The 17218-nt window shown below is 39.1% G+C and overlaps 1 protein-coding gene across 12 annotated transcripts in view; it reads right to left on the bottom strand.

The window, feature by feature from the left end:
* The window catches only part of SYNJ1 (synaptojanin 1), a 90418-nt gene that overhangs the window by 53236 nt on the left and 19964 nt on the right, over positions 1-17218 (bottom strand). For all 12 annotated transcript variants that reach the window (XM_027041707.2, XM_053220618.1, XM_053220623.1 and 9 more), the window contains exons 3-7: positions 13182-13268; positions 11312-11579; positions 7545-7770; positions 6386-6469; positions 475-536 (exon numbers count right to left, since the gene is read on the bottom strand). In XM_027041707.2, the coding sequence (XP_026897508.1) occupies positions 475-536; positions 6386-6469; positions 7545-7770; positions 11312-11579; positions 13182-13268 (727 nt within the window). The remainder of the gene's footprint in view (positions 1-474; positions 537-6385; positions 6470-7544; positions 7771-11311; positions 11580-13181; positions 13269-17218) is intronic.

Here is a 17218-nt window from a genome sequence, read left to right as displayed (position 1 = left end):
GTACGTTAAGAAAAGCAAAAATAAACAATGAAACGAATTTCTATATTTTATTTAACCCAATACAGTCAAAATATCATTTCAACATGTACTATAAAACAAATATTAATAAGATATTTTACCTTTTATTTTGCACTAACTCTCTGACATCCAGTGTACATGTTACACTTACAGTACATCTCAACTTGGACCAGTCACGTTTCAAGTGCTCAGTAGCTATATGAGGCTAGTGGCTACCTTATTAGACAGCATATCCAAATAGGTTGTTTTCAGACCAAGAGATGAAGACCCACAACCTAGTGCTACCAACCCCCAAAGTCATAATACTAGGTATCACCTTCTTCTGATTAAATTAGAAGTCAGAAGAAATTTTACTTAGGGCCAAAACAAGCAGAAATGAATCGGTAAATACAATAACTAGTTCGCTGCTTAACGATACCAAAACTGAGAGCATTAGGTAAAAATAATCAGTCTTACCTGTCAAAAGCAGGTGCATTGGCTTCAAATCCCCTTGACATACGAACACGATGAGATCCCACCTACAGCGAAAGAAATACATGTAATCATACCAAAAGCTGACGTGGAGACAAAAGAAATACCATTGTTTATAATATGTGATAATTCATTTGCTGAACACACAATACTACATTGGATAATTGATGTTCATTCATATTATGGTTTAAAAGAAAAACAAGTTCAATGGGTTTCCTTTCCCTTTATTTTTAAAAACATGACCTTGTAAAAAAAGGACAGAAGTTATAAGACACCATTATGAAAACTCATCAACTAACAGGAATTTTTACTTATGAAAGATACTTCTAAGAGGTCTTTCATACACATTACCTTGTTTTAAGCTCAAACTACACATCCTGTGTAAGTGAACACAGTACTGCCACTTGGGCAATAAAAAAACTGAAATGCAGACTAGCGAAATAACCTGCCCCCTTAGGTCAACAGAACTAATTCCAAAAAAGATTCACATGAGGATTTAGGTCCCCTGAACTTGATTCCTACTCTTCCAAGCTGCCTACAAGTACGAGGTCCACATATTTTTTTCTTTGTTACGCTAAATGCTCTATTCACTCCTCTTTCATCCAAAGATCCAACCAATTCAAAACACTGTTTCTGGAAAACAGACTTTCTAAGTCAATCTCACAGTCACACACATAGAATCAGAAAATATGGGTGAAGAGAATTGAACAAGATGGAAAATATCTACCTTTCTGTTTTGTTACAGTTTTTCTTTTCTCACATAGGAGAGTAGTAGAAAGACGAGACAAAATTAAGAAAGAAATAAGAGGGGCGCCTGGGTGGCTCAGTCCAGTTAAGCGCCAGACTCTTGATCTCCGCTCAGGTCATGATCTCATGGTTCCTGAGAGCAAGCCGTCCGGGGCTCTGTGCTGACAACATGGAGTCCACTTGGGATTCTCTCTTCCCACCTCTCTCTCGGCCGCTCCCTCTGCCTCTTTCTCTCTCTCTCAAAATAAATATTTTGAAAAAAAGAAAAAGAAAGGAAGGAAGGAAGGAAGGAAGGAAGGAAGGAAGGAAGGAAGGAAGGAAAGAAAGAAAGAAAGAAAGAAAGAAAGAAAGAAAGGGAAAGAAAGAAATGCCAAGAAAGAAAGAAAGAGAAAGAAAGAAAGAAAGAAAGAAAGAAAGAAAGAAAGAAAGAAAGAAAGAAAGAAAGAAATGCCAACAAGAAATATAACAGTGATACCAGATTATTTCCCTGAACTTCACTTTGCAACATTTCCCCCTGAGGTCTTGGGATCAGAGTTTCCCCAGAATTCATTCTCCCTGATCTGAACACAGTGACTTTAAGGCGGGCCTGAGAAGAGGGCTACCAAAGCAGTCATACAGTTCGACACATAAAATCAGAAAATAAGCTCTAACATGCTCATCCAATTCGAGAATTAACAGTATTATGATTCATTAAACATGCTTCTGTCCTGATAAGTGAGACAGTCCAATAACTCTCCTGATAATCAGTATTCTCTCTTTAATGTTTCTTCCTTTCAATAAGAAAGTGATTAGCCTAATGTCACATCTATATTCAATTTCACTTTATAGTGCTTAATAGTCTTTACAAAATTTAAAAATTTTGTGTGACATTAAGCATTCTAGACTGAAGAAAACTCAGCAGAAGTCAATACCTTTTCTTTGGAGTTTTCTCAGGTAATTGCCTATACCTCTATAAAAGTCCAAGACTTTGCATTGTGCTTACTGATTAATATTTATCTTGAACAGTATGGCCAACTGTCAAGAAGGTAAAAAAAAAAAAAAAAAGAATGGAAGTTCTGTTTTTCAAGCAATGGCTGTGCTTTTTTCCCCACTGTCCTGCTCTTCAACACATATTATATAACCAGTTATACATCATAACTCTTAGGGTAATATGCTGGGTCAACTTGACTAGTTTTATCACTCAGTTAGGCTTTAAGACAAGTGCCTAAAAAAATTCTATAGTCAAGGAGCTCTTACATCAATTGTCATGAAATTAGTACTCTAGAAAGTTTTAAGGCTTTAAACAATCATAAATTTATAAAAAGTTGTACCAGAGATCATTTTTAACAACCATTTAACCGGGTGGTATGGTGCATCATTTTCCATCAATAATATTGCTTCATGTTCACATATTTCTAAGACTTCAATTCAACCAAGAATTGAGTGTGCAACGCTACCCTAGACATAGATCTGATGATGCTTGCCATCTTCTAAGACCAAGGTAAGCTACAACATAATGTCAGAGTAACAGTATGAAGTGTATATGTGAAATAACTTCAGAGAAAGGAAGTCATAAGTAAAATGAATGAGTTGCCACCCCTTAACATATCATTCTTACCCATGTAGCACATTATGGCAACTCTTCTAATTCCTCAAACTGATTCGTATTGACATTTGCCTTTTCCACAAAAGGCCTGACTCCCCAGATTGTAAGCTCTCTCTGAAGCACCAATATAATCTTCGAATCTCTCACAGTACATGACAGTGTATGCCCAGTATAAAATAATATACATTGGAGGGACTTAAGTATTTAAGGAACAGATCAGTGTGGAGGAGTAACTGAATCCACTCAATGAGATCTGAGTTGGCCATACTGAAGGAAACACCTTAATCTGGGGGGCAGAGGATACCTGTTAGAAAACAGGAAGGCACGAAGTTGGATAGGCAGAGGAAGGCAGATCCTGAAGAAAAGGGTGTCTGGTAGATCTGATGAGTAGAATGTATCAAAAGTGGGAAAAACTACCAGTTAGAAAGACCAGTTAGAAAGCTGTGAGAATCTTCCAGGCAGGAAGAAATCCAGAGGACCCTAACTGGGATGGATGGTAAGAGTGGAAACAGAAAGAAAGGGAGAGCCCCAGTACCTAGGTGAATGCTGGGGCTAAGTGTGAAGGGTTACCTTCGCTGGTTCAGGACTGGCTGTTGGAGCACATGGGGTTGAAGATGCTTCAAGGTCAACAGAATAGGATCAGGTACACACAAGTTCTCAAATTTGAATGGCAAGGAACTTGGTTACAAATACAGATTTCTGGCCCCATTCCAAGAGATTCTATTTCAGCTGATGTGAAGTTGAGGCCATGAATCTGTATTTTAAAATAACCTCAGATGATTCCTTAGAATCTTATAATTAAAAAAACCTCAGAGGAATTAACTGTGGAGGATAAGAGACAAGCCAAGGGACAAGTACCTAGGCATCCTCTCTGTCCAGGCCTTCTGAAGTGAGACATCTCACGAGGCAACACTAACATCAAGAAACCCTAAAATTAATTCCAGTCCTGGGTGCCTGGGGGCTCAGTCAGTTAAGTCTCCAACTCTTGATTTTGGCTCAGGTCATGATCTCAGTTCCTGAGATCGAGCCTTGTGCTGGGCTCTGTGCTGACAGCGTGGAGCCTGCCTGGGATTCTCTCTCCCTCTCCCCCTCTACCACTTGCGTGTGTGCATGCACTCTCTCTCTCTCTCTTTCTCTCTCAATGAACTTAAAAAAAAAAAAAAGTTTAAAATTAATTCCAGTCCTGAGAATACACAGGATACCTAATAAGCACTTCCAACTACTCTGTCAAAAGTCCTTGTTTGTCTTCTAAAGGAAAATAAATTTGGGGACTTCATATTTTTATTTTTAAAAATAAATATCTATTTTTCAGTTTTTTTAATCAATTCAATATTTTCATTCCTATATTACCTACTCTTAGAATGATAGGGAAAATGTTTTTCTGTAAAGGATACTTACGAAACTAATCCATTTCTGTTCAAAGAAAGGCTGATTTTAAAGACTACTGAGCTAAATAATTGAGAACCACTTAGTCGATCCTCACCCAAGACAACAATAGGCCAGCTCTGTGACAATTTAGCAAAGCTGTTGGACTATCTCCATGTCTTAAAAATTACTATCAAGAAATGCATGATTTAAAAATCTGTAGTTTTCAGCCCATAAACAATAGGACATTGGCCAGACAGTTTGGGCCAGCCACAGAACACAGAAGGAGGGAGGAGGGTAACCTCACCCAAGGAGGACCCCTCAATGTTAACTACTCAAGATCTAACCATATTGAATAATCAAATACTGTGATCCTGAGCTTCCAATAAAATATCACAGAAAGCAGCATAACAGAGGTTATTACCATTTCTTACAGTAGCCTATCTCTAAAGCAAAAGCATTCAACTTGCATCAAAACAACGCTTTCAGAATGTTCTTCAAGCAAATATTCCAAACACCCTTCTCTGATCACACAGGCTTAGGAGAAGTGGAGTAGGGTTGGTGTTCTTTCCCAAAAGAGACTTGGAGAGAGACAGACCTACTTAAGTTATCCCTACATGCCAAAGAGAAAACCCGCAGAACCAAAAATTCTTGACAAGAACTCAAGAATTGTAACTGCTTTTAACCCTTGTTAATTTTTGGCCTGTCTTACATAAAGTGTGGTACCACAAAGGTTGAAATGGTCTGCAATCTCTCTCTACCACAGCCAGCCTAAAATGTAAGAGATCCAGCTGTGAACTAAAAGGAGGCAAGATTTTTTTTCTGTCCATTTTCTAAATACTATAGGCTAAAGGGGCGCCTGGGTGGCTCAGTCAGTTAAGCAGCCGACCTCAAATCAGGTCATGATCTCATGGTTTGTGAGTTCCGGCCCGGCCCCGTGTTGGGCTCTGTGCTAACAGATCAGAGCATGGAGTCTGCTTCGGATTCTGTGTCTCCCTCTCTCTCTCTGCCCCTCCCCTGCTCACACTCTGTCTCTGTCTTTCTCTCAAAAAAAAAAAAAAAAAAAAAAAAAAAAAAAATTAAAAAACTGTTTTTTAACTTAGTAGATAATACATACTAGAAGCCTAAAATGAAAATAACTTATACTTTAAGGACTAAAGATTTCTGAATAAAAATAAAATGCAAAATCACATTATTATGGGTAATCTAAAATTATGAACTTACATGAAAGAATCTTATATTTTAAGTATTAGATATTTATATCAACAAAGTTTATTTTTTAAATTTTTTTAATGTTTATTTATTTTTGAGTGGGGGGAGGAGCAGAGAGAGAGGGAGACAGAGAATCTGAGGCAGGCCCCACATAGTCAGTGCAGAGCCAGATGTGAGGCTCGAACCCATGAACCGTGAGATCGTGACCCAAGCTGAAGACAGATGCTTAACTGACTGAGCCTTGAACCCAGGAACCATGAGATCACGACCTGAGCGAAAGTCGGATGCTTAAACCCAGGCATCCCTGTATCAACAAAGTTTTAAAAAAAATCAGAAAGCAAACCAGAGAACGTATTAAAGATGACAGGTCCCTATAAATTACAAAGTAAAATTTCAGTAGCGGATGTATTATTGATAACAGTGGCTAACCCTTACACAGTGCTGCCCATGGGTGCTAGGCATTGTCTTAGTACTTTTCATTTTATCCTTACAACCCTATGAATAGGAACTACTACTATTATTATTCCCATTTTATAGATAAGCAAACTGAGACACAGAGGAGTTAAACCACTTGTCCAAGATCACACAGCTAGTAGTGGCAGAGTAAGGATGCAAATTGAGAAGTCTGGTTTCAGAAGCTTTTTTTTAACTGCTACATTCTTCTACCTAAAGAGACTAAACTGCTATATATTAAAGATACTGAGATAGTAAATATGAAACACCATGAATATCAGTGTGTTATGGAAACATTAAAATTGTAATATTAAATACAGCAGTTGAATTTCTATGGACATTTGAAAGAACATTAAAGGAAAAGCATCTAAGACAATTCCAGGAACTCGTGCATTTAGACCCTAATTTGTGAATCTAGCTAATATTACTAGACTGAATAACAGAACTATCCAAGGAACTAACGAACTATCCTGAGAGCTTAGAAAATATGGAAAATATTCAAGAGAAAAAAACAAAACAATGTTAAACAGATACCTGCAACCCTGGTTGCTCCCAGAACAATGGAACAGACCCCCGGATTTGGATGAAAGAAGAAACAGAGTCATCTAAGTACACAACCTACAGAGAAAAATAACAGATGAAACATTTGCACAAAGGTATTACCTCTACATCACAAAGACAAATTTACTACTATCTGTTGCGTGCGACTTATACCTTATGACCAATCTCTCCCGCACAACTGTCCTAACAAAATATCCGGGAGAGGCTACTAAGGAAGTTTGGCTTTCTTCTACTGAGTGATTGTTTTTCTGTATATTAACCAAAAAAATAGTAAAAACATAAGCACAAGAAGCACAAGTCTTAAAAAGGAATTCCTTCTAAATCTCAATATTTTACACACATACCTTTATATTTAATTTTTTTTCTTTAGTTTTCAGTATTTTTCAAAAACTAATTTGAAGAACTGAGTTCAGCTGGGGGGTGTGGCCTGAATTTACAATTATACAGTTTTGAGCCAAAAGTGTCATAATTCTTTTTTAAGTTGTTTTAAATTCAAGTATAGTTAGCACACAGTGTCATATTAGTTTCAGGCATACAATATAGTGATTCAATGATGATTTCTCAGTGCTCTTCAAGATAAGCCTTTAACCTCATTTATCTATTTCATCCACCCCTTCCTTCACCTCCCCACTGGCAACCACCAGTTTGTTCTGTCTTTAAGAGTCTTTTTTTCTTTGTTCGTTTTGTTTAAATTCCACATGAGTGAAATCAGATGGTATTTGTCTTTCTAGCTGAAAATGTCATAAGTTTTCATTTTAGATGATATCCATATCTACCTTTAAAAGAGCTGGGTTTGATTTCATTTCATACACACACACAAACCACTTCTATTAAGTTGTCTAGCTCTATCATTGAGGATTTTTAAAATTTAATAACAAACTGTACCGCACCGACAATGTCATGCTAGTTAGTAAACCCCTTGTTACTCATTTGAAGAGCCACACCTAAGTTTGTTTATAAATAAGTCTGTTTCAGGGAAGCCTTTTTTCAGGCCAGAAGGGAGCCAAGAACCACCCCGAAATGGCATTACAGATGTGAAAATGAGTTCTGAATCAGATCAAAAACTGTGGTTCTATTAGTTTCTGGCCCTCACATCTAATACATGCACGAAGCAATATAAAACACTACGTACCTGTTCTGTTTCTACAAAATTAGCAACGTGGCCGTCATCATTTGTTCCCCGGACATTAAACCTGGTCCCAGCTCGTTCACAGCTGAGTCTGGAAATGAGGCAAGCCTTGGCCTGCTTATGAGCAGCATAGATTGTTCTGATTTCTACTCCCCCACACATGAGGCGTAATAGCCAGTCATCACAATTCACGCCATAGTGCTTGAGGTGCAAGTGCAAAGACTGATTCCTAACAGGAGAGGAAGAACTCATTAGCTCACTGAGTGCCAGCTAACATGGTATAAGCTTCAATAAAGCAGTGCTCCTGAAGCATTAATGTAATGCTATTCAATTAAGAGGCCCTACAAATAAACCAGTTCATTTACATTTACCATGCTAGGAATCAGATGAGGCAATAAAATGCGATCCTCTGGCATGTGACCTATGGTCCGTAGAAAATAAGCAGATCTTTTATGTTTTTAGTAGCTGTGCCCTATTCTGCTGTCTTTTTATATAATGTATATATAACCTAACTTTTCCAAAAAAAGGATTTCATACGCATATCCCCATCCCACTTTATAAAGCTTTACTCTTAAGGCTCAACTTTAATAAGGCTCTATTTCAATTAATTTTAATTTAAATAGCCAACTGAACTAGTAGCTACCATATTAATACATGTCTTAGAGTTTTCCATTACTCCAAGGAGTTTAGCATTCTATGGAACAGAGGGGGCCTGGTTTTCAATTTTTTTCAGGGCAAAAAGTTTTATTCTGTGTACTTACACAGAAGCCAAATGATTAGGAAACAGCAAAGCAGAGTCGCTATGGCTAAATCAGGGATACGGGCTGCAATCCTGCCCGGCTGGCCACCTTCTCATCCCACAGACTGCCTCATCTGGGTTCTCTACTGGAGCCTTACTCCTCCAAAGAATGCATACGGAATCTCCCAACCAACCTCTGACCAAGGAAAGTATAATGTTGTGCAGAAAAACTTGGGTCTTTTCAGATAACAAGGTGTCTTATAAAAGTGAATTTTCTCTAATACTGAAGTCTGGTTCAGGGCGCCTGGGTGGCTCAGTCGGTTGAATGTCTGACTCTTGACTTTGGCTCGGGTCATGAACCCAGGGTCATGGGATCGAGCCCCAGGTGCTCTGTGCTGAGCATGGAGCCTGCTGGAGGTTGTCTACTTCCTTTCTCCCTCTTCCTCTGCCCCTCTCCCCCGCTGGTGTGATCTCTCTCTAAAATAAAAAAAATTTTAAAAAGTAAATACAATTTTAAGATTACATTTAAAAAAATATTGAAGTCTGGTTCTCTGAGTTTTAAAACACTTCTGTTTTAAGTAGAGATTTTTCTTCTTTAGTGCTCTGCAGTATCTTGCTGCCTTAATCATAAATACACAGCAATACTACTAGACCAGTAGTAGCCCAGCCCTCTTCCCCCCCAGGGTGTGGCTGTGGTAGAGATAAAACAGACGTTGGTGGTCATGTGCAATTCTGGCAAACCATCCATTCAACAAAGTGTACTGGAATGTGAATGAGTGGTGAGATCACTATGGGACGAACACTGAATCCAGCAGCCATTACGTATTTTCAAAATACGACTTAAGCTTCCAAACTTTCACTATTACCTACGCTCATCTGAGGCGAAATTCAAACTGACCGTGACCCAGTATGTCCAGATGCCATAGCGAGTCCCATGTCATGGCAGAGGTATATGAAACTTACTTGTCCCCATTTAAATGGAAGCAGAGCCTGTGCGTTTGTTCAGATAAGAGTTTCTCTGTCTGCCATCAGTTTTCATTTTCCTTTGTTGCCAATGTGTTGCTGCTTTAATTCTATTGAAATTTATAAACAACTCTCAACTGGCATCAGCTTCAAATCTCCAATGGAGTAAAACAACTTGGGTTTTCATAATAGGCATTTGTGACTCTGACAACAAAAACTTACTTGGCTGTATCCTGGAAAATATTTCTACTAAGCTACAAGAGTATGCATAATAAATGCATAAAACTTTCATATTTCTGTTTGAAGGGAAGCTCAAGAATCCCAGTTCTGGGGCGCCTGGGTGGCTCAGTTGGTTGGGCGGACGACTACAGCTCAGGTCATGATCTCGCAGTCTGTGAGTTCGAGCCCCGCGTTGGGCTCTGTCCTGAGCACTCAGAGCCTGGAGCCTGCTTCCGATTCTGTGTCTCCCTCTCTCTCTGCCCCTTTCCTGCTTGCTCTCAGACACACACACTCTCTCTCAAAAATAATAAACAATAAAAAAAAAAAAAGAATCCCAGTCCTTAGCAAAATGTAGAAAGCGTTAAGTGACCAAAACTCATCTTTGGTGTTTTATTCTCCCCTTTGTTCCACCTGACTTCCACTAGACAAACTCCCTCAATCTGTTATCTAAACTTGTCCCCACCTTCAACCTTAATTGAATGAAATGGTAAATAAATTATTCCCACTGGCTAAACTTGGCAAACGTGCTTAATTGCTGATCATTGAACCAATACATCTGCACCTGCTTAAACTTCTAATTATAGCAGGAAAACTTTTATCTCTTAATCTAAGGATTTTTGGGGTTAAGAATGAGCAGGGTGGGGGGTAAAAAAGTAAGGACAGCTGCCCAGCCCAGCTGCTATCATCATTAGGAACTTCAATGTCTCTTCCATCAGAAAAAGTATAGGGCTGATATGGACTCTATGCCACTCATCTGCCCTATTAACCCTTCTTTCCCCACCCCTCCATCATCTCCTCCTTTGTGAGGCTCCAAGTCTCTGACTACAGTGCACTAGAGTCTTTTTTCATTCTGCCCTGCTTCTCCTCCACGCTACTATGCTGGGCCAAAAAACTTTCATGTTAGCTACAAAATTTGTTCTAAAGTTAGTTTCCTATCCTAAGGTTGTTGTTGGCTTTGAGCCTTCTGCCAGCCAGGGCAGATGGGTCAGACTTGAACATGCTACTCAAGGACCATACAGGTAAATGGTGGAAATGGGGGGTTGGGGGTGGGGGGGGGGGAGGAGAGAAAATATACAGGAGGAACACCTTGAATCTGAACTACCAAGGGAGACCCAAGAGCACAGAGTCATGGACTTTGGCCTTACAACATTTGTATACATAATGAAATATAATTGGTACATGATGTTAAGGAAAAAAGTCAACATCCATGCTGGCTGTGGACAAGGGAACCTCTACACTAGAAATGTGGCCTCCTCCAATAAAGCAGTACTAATTATAGTCACGTGTGCTCACCCCCTTTGTGCACACTTCGAACAAAGCACATTAATGCATAAACATGAAATAGTTACCTACTTAAGTCTTATTTTATTATAGTACTCAGTGTTATCCTAGTATACCACTTCTTCATAGTCGCTTGCTCTTGAACCAAGATTATCTACCTATAATCTTTCAATTAAAAATAATGGGATGCTGTCTTAGGAAAACAGTCCTGCCAGAGGAAAGATCTCAAAACTAACAGCGGTTAAGTATTAGCAACACACTTCTACTACAACTAATTCATTCTTAATCTTAAAATAAACATCTTGAATATATTTTGGAAATGAAAGGTCAGTCTGGATCAGGGAGAGCAAATGGGTCTCGTGTCACATGAGAGCTTCGACAAAATGACACTGGATGCCTGTGCTGCTCGGCTGAGGATTCTGGAGCAGGAGGGAGCGGTGTGCCCCATCAGCAATGCCCATCCCTGCTATCTCTGGAAATTACTGCTGAACACACTATAACCCAAACCACCAAACTCCTGCACAGCAAGTGCATGATTACAAAGGGGAAAAATGTAACACGAACTCACCAGAAAAATCTATTATCGGTTGTGTGTTCTTGCATGCTACGATGTGCGTTAAGACTCAGATCTAAACTGACTCCAGATGCAGACCACGCAAAATAAAAGTTTCCCGAATTCAAAACTTTTCGCACTTCTGAAATGCGATCCTCATCTGAAGAATCAATTCGTAGTGATATAAATTCGGTGGAAGTAACTCGGAAAACCTCCGATTCTTGAATTTTTCCAACAGACATACATCCAGTGACTAAGACCAGATAGTGTAACATAGTATCACCTGCAAAAACCAAAGAATTAGTTGGATGAAAAGTCTCAGTATTTCTCAAGCTATTCAAAGTTTCTTCCAACTTTCTTGTCACGTTTCTAACTTTTTAAATCCAACAGCACGGTTATTTTAAATTGACACGGACATGTTTATGTTCACAACTGCATTTTGGCAAGACTTGAAAAAAAAATCCTTGCTTGAGCACATTTAATATAATGAAGCTATTATATTTAAACATATATAAATTATATCTTTTATAAATTTATATTTATATTTTTGTATTTATATTTTGTATATTTAAATGTGTATTTAAACATTAACAGAATAATCTCACATTCATGAAATGTTCCTCTACTTAATCTGAGGATATACAAAATTTGTCAAATAAAAAAATATATGTGTTATGCTCCCCATCTTCCCTTTATGACTGTGAGGAAATCCAGATAAGCATATAAATGTGAGAGGTCTTTGTAAATAAACAGCACAGCTGGGAAAAAAAAAAAGCTCTATAAACGGGAGCTGCTGCTGCTGCTATGTGGGCAGAAAGCCCCTGGTAACAGTTTATAAAGCAATTTGGTTTACAAAAACTTTCATAGAGACTTTTCGCTAATTTTGACAAAATCCTTTGAGATGAGTATGAAGGCGAAATTCAGCAGCGGTGTACCTTGAGCGTGGGCTGTGACGAGGCAGAGGTGGCCCTGGATCCTGGCTCCACTACTTATAATCCAACCCAACTTCAGGGTGTGAACATAACCCGACCTGAGATCTGCTCCCTTATAAACCAGCACTAAAATGAATCTCACTGGACTGTGAGGAGTACCTAAGACAGCATTAGTTAAGCACCTGGCACAGGGCTTTACGTGGGACAGATGCATAACAAGTGACAAACCTCCACTTTACAGCCCAGTACGCTTCAGAGTATGGCCCATAACCTGTCACAGTGAGAGAAGACGCTTGTGAAATGAAAATCAGTTACCTCGCCAAAGTCCCTGTTTAGTTTAGCGGACCTTTTTTCTCATAGTAGGACTTTATCAACGAAGGAAGCCATGTGTTGATCTGCATGATGTTACAAGCTTCCTTATCTCATCACAGACCAATAGCGAAATGGCTCACGGACTGGCACCGGGTCTTGGGCCACACTTCCAGCCATACGGTTACAGACAAACGGGTAATCCCAAAGGTTACTCTGCAGCCCACGGTGACATTAAGTGGCAGAGACAGATTCAAGCTGAGACCTTTTAACTACAAAGCAGATGTCCTTTCCAGTATAAACCAGGGTAATCAGTGCAGTCCTCACTAAAACATCGTTTCCGAAAGCACTGAAACAAAGAAAAAGGGCGATGCCCTGATTTTCTCTTTTGACCACTGATACCAATCCTTCAAAGTGTTCACACAGAATAATGTCTCTGGAACTTAAAATCACGAGAGCTTGAGTATGTAGCATACCTTTCAGTCAACAAACATTTCCCCAAGATTAGCATAATTAGGATTTAAAAGATGTTACCACACTTTCAGCTCACATATGGAGTCTGAAATGATAAACAGTCTCCCTCAAATCCTTACAATTAAAACAAAGAAATGAAAAAGATTAATTATATTGAAAAATTAACTTACCAAGATTTAATCGTAAAACACCTAAGAGTCCATAAGCATCAAGCACTTTGGAGTATGTACCCTTGATTGCCTCTTTTTCTGCAGATGCTACAAAAAAAAGTTTCAGGGTAAGAAAAATGGCCTGAAACATCAGATTCTATTTTGTTATGAAGCCAGAGTTTCTCTAAATCTGATATTCTATTTTTTAAAAAAAATTTTTAACGTTCATTTATTATTGAGAGACAGAGAGATATAGAGCGTGAGCAGGGGAGGGGTAGAGAGAGGGGTAGACACAGAATCCGAAGGAGGCTCCAGGCTCTGAGCTGTTAGCACAGAGACTGACGCGGGGCTCGAACTCACGAACTGTGAGATCATGACCTGAGCCAAAGTCAGTCGCCTAACCAACTGAGCCACCCAGGTGCCCCTGATATTCTTTTTTTTTTAAATCTGGTATTCTTTATTTTTTTTAATATTTTTTCTAAGTCTATTTATTTTGAGACACACACACACACACACACACACACACACACACACACACACACACGGCAAGCACAAGTGGGGGAGGGGCAGAGAGAGAGGGAGAGAAATCCCAAGCAGGCTCAGCGCTGTCAGTCAGTGCACGGAGCCTGACGCAGGGATCCAACTTACAAACCAGGAGATCATGACCTGAGCCGAAATCAACAGTTGGACTCTTAACTGACTGAGCCACCAGGTGCCCCTTAAATCTGAGATTCTTAACATAAATGCTCGCATAAATTATTGTCTCAAACAAGTAACTGAACTGTCCTTCTCAAAGAGTCTCAAACTAAACTGTCCTTCTCAACTTGTTCCAGCACCACTGCGTCCTCTCCCAATGACCTAAAGGACTACCTCTAACGATAGTGATATGTTCTGGAGGTTGTTTCTGAATCACCTTCTCCGTCTCACTGATTTGTTTGCCCACCTATGTACCACCAGCACTACCCTGTGTTATCACACCCCAAGGGAAAACATCCAACTCCTTCACCAGCAATCTTTCAGAATCTGGCCTCAACATCCTCTTTCAGCTTCATTTTTCATCACCCTCCACCTCTTTCCTCCTGCCCCTGCATTTTATGTTCTCACTACATTAAAGGGTCCCCTAGTGTCCAAACGCGTGCAATCTAGCCTTCTGCCAGCAAGGCTCCACCTAACTTTCACATTTACAAACAGGGGCACAAGATCACTTTCTGTAAATCCCTCTTTACCTCTACAGGCACAATTCTTTCACAGAGCTCCCTCTTCATGCTGCCAAAACACTTTATATGTACCCATCACTTGTCTTTCCCATTAACCAGCCTGATCCTTGAAGGCAGGAACAATGTCCTATGCCTCCTTTTATCTCTGACATTTAGATTAGTGCTTGAAACACAGAAGATGACAAATGTTTAAATGATAAAAGCTAATGGCCACACTTGACGACAGAGTTTAGCACAGGAACTGAAATCTTCAGTTTGGCCTTTGTCTTGATTCATTTCTTCTGCTATAAAGCTAATGTTATCTTGCTAACGAATATAACCCACAGAATAATATCCCTAGGTCAGGCTGTTGTGGTTCCTCTGCTGAAAAACAAAAACAAATCATGAAACTTTAAAGGAAAACTCTTCCTAGTTCTTAGCAAATATACTTATTAAAAATCTGACCAAAAAAACCCCAAAGAAATATAAATCACAGCTAGCATCTCAAATGGACAATTCCAAATAATTCTAAAGACTACAAATCTAGAAAGGTACGATTCTCTTTTTCATCCTGTCCTTTCTATTTCTTTCCTTCTCTACTGCTCTCCCTTTCCACTTTCTACTCCACACCCTCAATTCACCTCTTGGCTGACCAGTTCCCTCCTTATTTACCTGTGTCTGTTGCCCCTATCTATCCCCTTTTTCCTTTCCTCATTTGTCTTCGATGTAGAATTATAGAACATTTTGGCAATAGCATGTGTTCCACATTAGAAAAGCACGTTATCACATCCTATGGCCTTCCCATTTCCCCTCAACCTTCACTGCCAACGAAAGGGCTGTCTTCTCAGCCTACTGCCTTGCCTAATACTCCTAGTGCTTTGTATTCAAGAGCTTCTCTTCTGCCCTGAGCTCTCCTCTAGGGCTCTACAGACTATCTCCTCTTCCCCTGCCCGCTTTACCTCTTTTCAGACCATCTACTCATAGGCCTTCTTCCAGTTAACCCACTTCTGCCTCTGAATGAGTTGTCTTCTGCTAGCTGGCCACACAGGCTAAAACTAAATTAACTGCTCAATCACTCAATTAGCTGATCCTGTCACAGTTTTCTAATATGCTCATTGTTAAGTGTGGGCCTTTACCTTTATCAAAGTACCCCGTATGAAATTAGGGAGTGGGTAAAATTTCACCAAGCCATTAATAGTAGTTACAGGGGTTTGCATTTCAGCATTCCTAGAGTTCTTCTTCTTACTATTATACCACAGGTTTAAATAACAGTTACTCCTAACATTAAATGACAAGCCACACAAATACAAAATGTCAGAGCATTAATTTTAATTTTATTTTGTAAAGTAAATCAAGATTGCCTGCCCCTCAATACTGCCTCATTAAGAGCACCACATGTACATTAAAGCAAACGCTGGAGAGGCTTGTTATATCTCTGATGACAGAAGGCATGGCTTCCTGGACAAATATTAGAGATTTAGAGGTTAATGCTCTAAATACTTAAATACCATCACTAATATAGTAATACAGATATTACTAGACGTATCAGTCTCAGCAGCAATCACCATTTGGGTTCAAACATCAGCAACCAGTAAGATTAGAAAGAAAGCTATAAATCATCAAGATAGTATGGTAGTGGCACAAAAACGGACAAATAGGTCAATGGAACAGAACAGAGAACCCAGAAATGGACTCACAAACATATGGCCAACTAATCTTTGGCAAAGCAGGTAAGAATATCCAGTGGGAAAAAACACAAGTCTCTTCAGCAAATGGTGTTGGAAAAACTGGACAGCGACATGCAGAAAAAAGAACCTGGACCACTTTCTTACACCATACACAAAAATAAACTCAAAATGGATGAAAGACAGGAACGTTAAGACACGAAGCCATCAAAATCCTGAAGGAGAAAGCAAGCAACAACCTCTTTGACCTTGGCTGCAGCAACTTCTTACTCAACACGTCTCCAGAGGTAAGGGAAACAAAAGCAAAAATGAGCTATTGGGACCTCATCAAGATAAAAAGCTTCTGCACGGGGAAGGAAACAACCAGCAAAACTAAAAGGCAACTTTCGGAATGGGAAGAGATATTTGCAAATGATGTATTAGATAAAGGATTAGTATTCAAAACTTATAAAGAACTTATCAGACTCACCACCCAAAAAACAAATAATCTAGTGAAGAAATGGGCAAGAGACATGAATAGACACTTTTTCAAAGAAGACTTACAGATGGCCAACCAACACTTGAAAAGATGCTCAACATAACATCACTCATCATCAGGGAAATACAAATCAAGATCACAATGAGATACCACCTCACGCCTGTCACAATGGCTGAAATTAAAAACTCAGCTGCATTAGAGAGAATGCAGAGAAGGAGGAACCCTTTTGCACTGCCAGTGGGAACGCAAACTGGTGCAGCCACTCTAGAAAATAGTATGGAGGTTCTTTACTACTATCAACACTAGCCAAAGTATGGAAAGAGCCCAAATGTCTATCAACTGATGAATGGATAAAGAAGATGTGGTATGTATATATATATACATATATACACACACACACACACACACACACGTATATATGTGTGTATATATATATATACGTGTGTGTATGTATATGCATATATACATACGTACATATACATATATACATATACACATATACATATATACAATAGAATATTATTCAGTGATCAAAAAGAATGAAACCTTACCATTTGCAACAATGTATATGGAACTAAAGGGTATTACCCTAAGCGAAGTAAGTCAGTCAGAGAAAGACATATGATTTCACTCATATGCGGAATTTAAGAAACAAGACAGATGAACACAGGGGAAGGGAAGCAAAGGTAAGATAAAAAC

The sequence above is a fragment of the Acinonyx jubatus genome, chromosome C2, assembly GCF_027475565.1.
Source record: "Acinonyx jubatus isolate Ajub_Pintada_27869175 chromosome C2, VMU_Ajub_asm_v1.0, whole genome shotgun sequence".
Lineage (NCBI taxonomy): Eukaryota > Metazoa > Chordata > Mammalia > Carnivora > Felidae > Acinonyx > Acinonyx jubatus.
The sequence above is the reverse complement of the archived record's forward strand: the minus strand, read 5'-3'. Positions and strand labels throughout refer to the sequence as shown.